The 7,951-nt window shown below is 41.7% G+C and overlaps 2 protein-coding genes across 4 annotated transcripts; one reads left to right on the top strand and one right to left on the bottom strand.

Moving 5' to 3' along the window:
- The first annotated feature begins 290 nt into the window (after window positions 1-290).
- tardbpa (TAR DNA binding protein a) lies at window positions 291-5,414 on the top strand. 3 transcript variants are annotated; one of them, XR_007193387.1, is made up of 7 exons: window positions 294-1,122; window positions 1,424-1,587; window positions 1,686-1,826; window positions 2,088-2,258; window positions 2,417-2,501; window positions 3,426-3,572; window positions 4,534-5,414. XR_007193387.1 is itself a non-coding variant. In XM_048241694.1 (6 exons), exons 1-6 carry the CDS (start codon window positions 882-884, stop codon window positions 3,518-3,520), a joined length of 897 nt encoding a protein of 298 aa, XP_048097651.1. In that variant the 5' UTR covers window positions 294-881; the 3' UTR covers window positions 3,521-4,407. The 3 variants fall into 3 exon arrangements, 2 of the variants coding, with proteins under 2 accessions (XP_048097650.1, XP_048097651.1); XM_048241694.1 differs by lacking the exon at window positions 4,534-5,414 and having other exon boundaries at window positions 3,426-4,407; XM_048241693.1 differs by lacking the exon at window positions 4,534-5,414 and having other exon boundaries at window positions 291-1,122; window positions 2,417-4,407.
- On the bottom strand, window positions 5,360-7,350 carry sst6 (somatostatin 6). Its single transcript, XM_048241709.1, has 3 exons — window positions 7,268-7,350; window positions 6,611-6,803; window positions 5,360-6,273 (listed from the first exon to the last, which is right to left on the bottom strand). The coding sequence occupies exons 1-3, from the start codon at window positions 7,342-7,344 to the stop codon at window positions 6,076-6,078; spliced, it is 468 nt and encodes a 155-aa protein (XP_048097666.1). The 5' UTR covers window positions 7,345-7,350; the 3' UTR covers window positions 5,360-6,075.
- Window positions 7,351-7,951: the final 601 nt, after the last annotated feature.

Genomic DNA, 7,951 nt, shown 5'->3' with positions numbered 1-7,951 from the left:
AATCAAACCAGGACGTACATCGACCGCCGTTGCTAATATAACCGCGTTCATGTCATTTGAATTTCATTGGGTCAGATTTGACTGACTTGTTGACAGACTTGTTCTTAAAATGCGTATCTTGAATGGTCAGTTTCTTCTATATGACCAAAGTCTGTAATATTGTTTTATATTGTTCTGGAATATGATGACTCCATTCTCACAATTAAGAATCTAGATATTTGGTTAAAACGGAAAATGCTGCAAGCCAAACCCTCTTTTTTGTACAGTGGGACCTCCCCAAATGATGATGTAATTCCTTCAATGACACAAGGGTGGCCATTTTGTTAGAAGTTTTAGGGAGCGAATCGAGAAGCTGCCTCCGTTGTTCTACTTTGAATGCAGCAAACCCGCTGAAAAACTTGTGCAACCTTCGTATCAAGATTGCGTTCAAAATCGTTTCAGATTTGCACCGCTGCTCCTGCAAAGAAGCGTACAATTATCTGGTTTCGTGAGCTGGTAAATAGCGCGAAAAATATCCTGCCATTCATTTCGAAAGCATGGTCATTGTTAGCCGCCTAGCTTGATGGCTTATGCCTCTCATGGCCGCCGGTGGTAGAATTTTATGAAGGAGACTCGTTCAACGCACACACTGCAACCAGATATCCAGTCCGCGCAACAGCGACCTGGAAAGTGATTATTTAAAGACGAGCATTGCCTGCTACAGTTTCATTTATTTGCACGATTTATCTTTGCAGTGTAGCTTAAATTAGCAAGCTAGCCAGTTAGCTACCAGCAACCCTCGCGTAATTTAGTGCGGAGGATCGAGTGGCAGGCCAACCCGTACGGTTAAGGAAAGAGGGTTTTAAGTTGTTAACTAGCTTTTCAAGTCGTTTATTTTCAAAATGGCAGAGTGTTACATTCGTGTTGCTGAGGATGAAAACGAGGAGCCAATGGAGATTCCATCTGAAGACGATGGCACCGTTTTGTTGTCGTCTGTGGCTGCACAGTTCCCCGGAGCCTGCGGCCTGCGATACAGAAACCCTGTTTCTCAATGCATGAGAGGGGTTCGCTTGGTTGAAGGAGTACTCCACGCACCCGATGCTGACTGGGGCAACCTAATTTATGTCGTCAACTACCCCAAAGGTAGAGTGAATTTTATTATGTTTTCAGCCAAAATAATACTGATACAGCTGTCGCTTCTTGGGGTCAACGTTGCGTTCAAATGAACTTGCGTCCTTTGTATTGGGGCCTGTATCTAGCAGATGGGCCATATTGTTGAATGGTTGCTAACGTTACTTCTGCGGCGCTGTTGTCGCTATAAGTTAAAACGCGCAGATTCTTGTTTTGTTTTGTTTCTATTTATTTGTTTTTTCTTCTGTGATAAAAGTGTATTATAAATTTGTTCTATGAAGACTAAATGTATTCTGGTGTCATTCTTGCGCAGATAACAAGAGGAAGATGGACGAGATGGATGCTGCTTCTGCTGTGAAGATAAAGAGGGGCCCCCTGAAGACCTCAGATCTAATTGTCCTCGGCTTGCCTTGGAAAACATCAGAACAAGACCTGAAGGATTATTTTACTACATTTGGTGAAGTCATCATGGTTCAGGTAGGATGATTCACCTTCCGCACTGTAATGTTAACTCTGAGGGAATGCAACGAGTATACTCGGACAGAAGTGTGTGATTTACTTGTAATGCTTTACAGGTCAAACGAGATGTTAAAACCGGCAACTCCAAAGGATTTGGCTTTGTAAGATTCACTGAGTATGAAACCCAAGTGAAAGTGATGTCCCAGCGGCACATGATTGATGGAAGATGGTGTGACTGCAAACTGCCAAACTCTAAGGTACAGTAGGCTGCATTACTAACCTGCCTTTCCTTCCATTACACTCGTATTCCTTTCTGCAAACATTTATCCAGAATGTCCTGGATTTTCTGACTTCACAATGCATTTTTTATGAAATTGGTCAAAGTTAGTACATTTCCTACAAAAATGAAGGATATTTGTGTACTTATTAGCACTTTCAAACCCAATTTCTGTTTCTACTGCTGGTGTGAAGTGGATAATGGATCGTGTGGTGATATGAATGGTACTGATGTGCTGTAGGCTGGCCCAGATGAGCCCATGAGGAGCAGAAAGGTGTTTGTTGGCCGCTGCACAGAGGACATGACTACTGATGACCTAAGACAGTTCTTCATTCAGTACGGCGAAGTCACAGATGTTTTCATTCCCAAACCCTTCCGGGCCTTTGCCTTTGTCACCTTTGCTGATGACCAGGTAAGTTCAATTGTTGCACTAGAATTCACCTGATTACTATTATTATTATTATTATTATTTTTAAGTTTGTCTGTGGAATTGATTCTACTGTGTAATGATCAAGCGTCTTGGTGTGTGTGTGTTTGTCTCCGTGTTTGTCTCCTCTCCCCTCCATGTAGGTTGCTCAGTCCCTGTGCGGTGAAGATTTGATCATCAAGGGGACCAGTGTCCACATCTCCAACGCTGAGCCGAAGCACAGTAATAGTAGGCAAATGATGGATCGTGGGGGTCGTTTTGGGGCTGGATTTGGGGGGCAGGGGTTTGGCAATCGCAGTCCCAATAGCGGGGTAAATTTCGGGGCACTCAGCCTGAACCCAGCCATGATGGCGGCGGCGCAGGCAGCTCTCCAGAGCAGCTGGGGCATGATGGGCATGCTGGCTAACCAGCAGGGCCAGACACCCGCCACCGGCGCCAACGCCACTGCCCAGAGTACTGGTAGCCGTGAGCAGGGTCAGACCTATAGTGGTAGCAACAGCAATTATGGCACCCCAAGCTCAGCTAGCCTGGGATGGGGCACGGGCACCAACTCTGCCTCAGGCAGTGGGTTTAACTCTAGCTTTGGGTCTAGCATGGAGACTAAGTCTAGCTGGGGAATGTAGAGAGGTTTGTTTTTTGTTTGATTTGAGTTTGTTTTCTGAAAGTATTCAAATTTGTAGATTATATGGTACATGGGTAAGTACTTAGAGAGGGAGAGTGAGAGAGCTATTTGTAGTTAGATGCTATGTTCATTGTGTTTCAAAAAGATGCCTAGAAGTTTTGTAAAAGATAAAACAAAATGTTGGTATTCTTGTTAACTAATTCCCTATAAGAGTTATATAGAGTGGTTGAAAAGTTGTGGCGTGGTTAAATGTATTTAGATACATTAATTTTGGTTTCAGTGATTACATTAATTTATTTTGCTATGTACGTCACATGATTTCTGACAAAGTTATTTAAATCACACTCAAATCAAATTTAATTTTGCCCTTCCAAGTTCATGTTTTAGATAATGTAACTTAAAACATTATAAACTGACCCTTGGTCAGTTCATTCGGAGACTGATTTGAGTTCTGTTGTGTGTAGTTGCTTTTGCATTTTCGTTTGTTTGAAGCTTTTTTAAGGTGAAGCCTTCACAAATCTCTTCTGCAGTTCATCACCTCTTTTCCAATTTCCCTGGAAGAAGCCCATCGTTGGCCGCAATGTTCGAGCGAGCTCAGTATCAGTACCCCTCTTCCCATGTGTAAATGCTATGCCATCAAAGAACACAGCTTCACTCTGCATTTACTGTGTTAGACGGTGGGTGTTGCCTTTTTATCCCCTTTTCAATGGATGCTTGAGTCAAAAAAAAAGGATTAAGTCTGTCAAAACAAATCAAAAAAATTCTGCTGAGATGAACAATGAGTGAGATGGTGGTGATGGATTGTTGGTTGACGAAGAGTGAGCGACTGGGTATGAACGAACGGACTGAGAGAGAGAGCGAGAGAGAGAGACAAGTGAACGCAAGTGTGAAAAGAACTGGGAGGCTGTGAGAAGAAACTGTGTCTGAGCGAGTGTGAGCGGGATCCGCAAGTACGAGTGCTTTTTTTTCTCCTTTTTTTTTTCCCCCTTCTTCCAGGACCAGCTGAAGGACACTACATTTTCAACTTTAGAATTCTATGATCTTTCATCCTTTCCCTTCTATTATCTCTTAATATGACAGGTTAATGAATATAACAAAAGAAATAACATGTAGTGGACTGTTAAGAAAAATCTCTAAGTATTTGTATCCTTTCTGCCTATATATATATATATATACACATATAATCTGATGTGAATGTTGTATGGCGTGTGCTTATATTCTCCCTGTTACTCGCTTGTTAGTGTGAATATGTGATGTGATGCTGTTGTTTGTGAGAAGGGCGTGGGGGGTTGTCTGGGGTGTGTGTTTGTTTGGGTGAACTTGAGCTCGAATGTGAAGAGGTGTGGCGAACGAGAGCTATTTCAGTGTGCACATGGTGGATGCCGTGTGGTGGTGGTGACAGTTATGAGAATCCCTATTGATATTTGCTTTTGTTTAGTGTGTTTTTGAATGCATTTTATATGTTTTGTGAAATCAAAGGGAACTCTCAAATAAAATGAATTTGAATAGGTATTACGACTACTTGATATCGGCTTATTCTCTGCCTTGTGATTTTCCCTTTTGTGGTTCTCTTCTTTCCTTCTCTTTTGTTGCTTCCATTAATTGAACTGCCCAAACTTATTTAATTCGCATGTGTAGGGACCTTGGACATCGCAGACCCAGATTAACATCAGATCCCAGAGTGAAGGCACTGTTCGGGGAGCTGAAGACTGGAGTTGGTGTTGTGTTGGGTGGGCGACTCTCCCAACATGATCCAACTATGGAGACGCTGCCGAATGCCTTATACCTGAAAAGGGACTTCTACGCATCCATGTATCAAGATTCCCAGGGGAAACCTTTTAATGAAATTTGAAATGGACACTTCCAAATTGGGTGGAGCTCAAAGCAAGTCCCTTTTTAAAATGCGAAGGGCAGGGTTTGGGAGGGGGGGTGTGGGGATGGGTTGATAATCATCGGAAAGGGATTTTTAAAAATTGGGGTAAAAACAAAATGGGAGCGGAATGTCAATGTCTGGTTAATCAGTCCCACTCCAGTGACTCATTTATCTCCGTGACCCGGAAATTCTGTTTTCAGACATTGTTTTTATTGTTTCTCAGCTGTATTTCGCCAGATAATGTTTTTTGGTCTTGCTTTTGAAAGACATTTTTTTATTTTTTTTTTTTTTTTTCCTTCTCAGTAATGTTTTGGTTAAATTTCTCATCACAGTACAGCCATTGGTTATTGTAATTTAAAATGGTGAGATTTTGCAGGTTGCAAAGGCATATTTTTTCATAAAGTAATCTGTAGAACTTTCCTGTCTCTTGTGGTTGGAAATGTTCATGTTGAGTCAGTCAAATGGTCTGAGATTCTAGGCCTGTCTTTGGGAAGTCGATAACGTATGATTGGAATTTCTTAGGCAAGTTTTGGATTTTTGGAGAGGCTAATAAAAGATTTCTGCAGGAATGCCATCACATAATGTATTGAATTTCAAGTCTTATTTTTAGCCCTTCAAAATATAAAATAAACATTTAACTTTGTAACTGCTTGTTGATTTTCTCCGTTTAGATTTTGTTTGGATAAGCTGTAGAAATAATTGTCAAGTACATTTGTAAGAGCCTCTCTGTTATGTTAATTATAGTTTACTAGCAAAACAGTGTTACATTTTGATGATACAAAAGTAGTTGAATCTTTGAATGGGTAAAACATTTAATTTCTGATGGCGGCCGGTACAATAGGACCCCAGTAGCTACCTTAAAAGGGAGTGAAACAGTTAGTTCGAGGCCTCTCGAAAAATGTCATGATGGAGATGGGAAATACTATCATGCCTGAGCAAACTTACTTTGTAATGGTACCTCAAAGTTGGTCTGATTTCAGTCAGATCAGTTTCTGTGATATATTTGATCCAAGCAGTTAAACCATACAAGGAGTTTGAATTTAAAACAGAACTATAGAGATGAGATACACAGATCATATGGATGATGGCAGTTTGATGCTGTTTCACCATGGACAATCATGAATGTGACCAAATCCATGCAAAAACATAAAGGTCCTGCAAGGCCATGCACAGAGTTACAGAAGACAAAGGACTCCAGCAGTAGATGCTGGTTAGTCACATGCTTTCCACTCAGATCCAGAGTGGACACGGACTGCCAAGGTGCACCCACAGCCATCCTCTCCTCGCTAACCCTTTCTTCCCCCCCATCAGCAGGAAGAGAAGGTCTTCCAGAAGAAGTTCTTACAGGGCGAGCGCTCTTGTGGGGTCGGAACAGAGGTCTCCTTCAGGGTACCGTTCAGAAGACCCTCATGGTCGTAGCTGGTCAGGTTCTCCTCTGTCAAGTTCTTCTCTGTCAGGCCAGCCAACATCTTCAACAGCAGCATCCTCTCCTCAACAGCCAAACTCTGGGAAAAGCATTAAGCAGATTTAAAGATCAAACCAAATGGGAGGCATTCTTGCAATAAATAGTGAATAGATATATTTAATTAACAATGTTATGGTAATTCAGAAAGCTCAATCCACTTAAGGAGAAAAGAAAGAAAACAAAACTAAATAAAAATGTTGATAATGGGTAGAATGTAGTGTCTAAATAACAAATATCTGCCCTTAATATACTGCTTTGCTGACTGCAACCTTACCACCACCCAACAACTAATAGTCTTCACAACAGTACAGTAAATGAGGCTTTAATTCTCGCCAAACGGAAAGGGGACTATTCCCATAAGTGTGGTGTGGACCCACCTGATTGCTTAGCGGTTTCTCCTGCACAGGCAGTGCTCCGGTCTGGCCTCCACACCACACGATGAGAATCAGAGGGACAATGCTGGTCAACACTCTCATGGTGATCCAGGCACTCTGTGCTACTGAACAAGTGTCTACTCTGATGAGTACTCCCATGTTTTTATAGACCCTCACACAAGGAGCTCTGACACAGCTGTGGAGATTCATTAGGAATATTTGATTAGTTATCCATTTCAAGGAGTTGTTAGGCATCAGTGTTTTGCTGGAACATAAATTAATACAGTGTAGCAGTTTTCTCTTGCTGGGACAGATGTATTCAACATAACTTCCCTCATCATGAATAAGTAATAGGAAAGTGAGTCAGTCCTTTCCATTATTAACCAGAAGAAAGTTAACTCAGCCTAATTCCAAAATAAGTTATTCAGTGTCTTCTGAGATATGTTTCATTAATTTCTTATCAAAGGGATGTTTTCTTTCACAACAAGAAAAACCGTGATCATCTGGTAACAGTAGCAAATGCAATGCTGAGAGCCATCAGGCTATGCTATCACATTATCAAAACATCTAATCTTATCAACAGTGGCAGATTTAAATAGCATATATTCATATATTACATATATTCAAGAGATGCAGAAATAAATATATACAAACCAGCACCTTTTGAGAGTTAGGTGGCGGTCTTTGTGGATGATTTCACTGGGTCGTGGATGTATCTCAGGAGAAGCACAGTTCATTGTTCTGGGCAGACTTCACTCTGACAGTGCAGCAGCCTATGCATTATTGATCGAGCAGAGCAGGCTGGTGTCCATTTACCCCCCTGCCCCTTCACCTGCTACCGTCTCCTCATGCAAGGGATGATTCAGCAGCATCCATCCACCCACACGCAGCCATTTGAGTGCTCTTAACAAGGTTGTGTTTTTATTTACAGGCCAGGCCTGTGAATTCTCTTCAGGACACCTGACATCATTAAGTGGAACCAAGTCTCTTATTCCTGTACGGGTGTAAATGCAGAGATGCTTCTTCCTGTGCAACTAATTGGAAATGTTTGTGTGTGTGTGGACTTAAACTTAACAGAGCAGACAGGGCATTAACAAAATACAAGACAAAGCAAAGGTTGGGGGGTGGAAGGTAGTCAAAAACAAGCTGGTGAATAGAAACAGCAAGACAGTGCTAAGTGGACCACTGGTGAAGTGTGGGAGAACACAATGTGATGTTGTCACCATGATGTACTTTGTCCTTACAAAGAAATCACAGCTGTTTGTCGAAACCGTGGTTTTGTGTCTTGATTGTGAAGTGGGCAGGATGTTCTCTTGAGTGGAATACACATAAATAGGTGAAGGA

Source organism: Alosa alosa, chromosome 4 (genome assembly GCF_017589495.1).
Source record: "Alosa alosa isolate M-15738 ecotype Scorff River chromosome 4, AALO_Geno_1.1, whole genome shotgun sequence".
Classification (NCBI taxonomy): Eukaryota; Metazoa; Chordata; class Actinopteri; order Clupeiformes; family Clupeidae; genus Alosa; species Alosa alosa.
The sequence above is the reverse complement of the archived record's forward strand: the minus strand, read 5'-3'. Positions and strand labels throughout refer to the sequence as shown.

What these genes read in the sequence shown, in the direction of transcription:
- tardbpa (XM_048241693.1), top strand. Translation starts at nt 882, where the DNA reads ATGGCAGAGTGTTACATTCGTGTTGCTGAGGATGAAAACGAGGAGCCA. An exon ending in GTGAAGTCATCATGGTTCAG is followed by an intron (nt 1,588 to 1,685) that starts GTAGGATGATTC and finishes AATGCTTTACAG; the next exon opens with GTCAAACGAGATGTTAAAAC. An exon ending in GCAAACTGCCAAACTCTAAG is followed by an intron (nt 1,827 to 2,087) that starts GTACAGTAGGCT and finishes GATGTGCTGTAG; the next exon opens with GCTGGCCCAGATGAGCCCAT.
- sst6 (XM_048241709.1), bottom strand. Translation starts at nt 7,344, where the DNA reads ATGAACTGTGCTTCTCCTGAGATACATCCACGACCCAGTGAAATCATC. An exon ending in CGCCACCTAACTCTCAAAAG is followed by an intron (nt 6,804 to 7,267) that starts GTGCTGGTTTGT and finishes GAATCTCCACAG; the next exon opens with CTGTGTCAGAGCTCCTTGTG. An exon ending in AGAAACCGCTAAGCAATCAG is followed by an intron (nt 6,274 to 6,610) that starts GTGGGTCCACAC and finishes TGCTTTTCCCAG; the next exon opens with AGTTTGGCTGTTGAGGAGAG.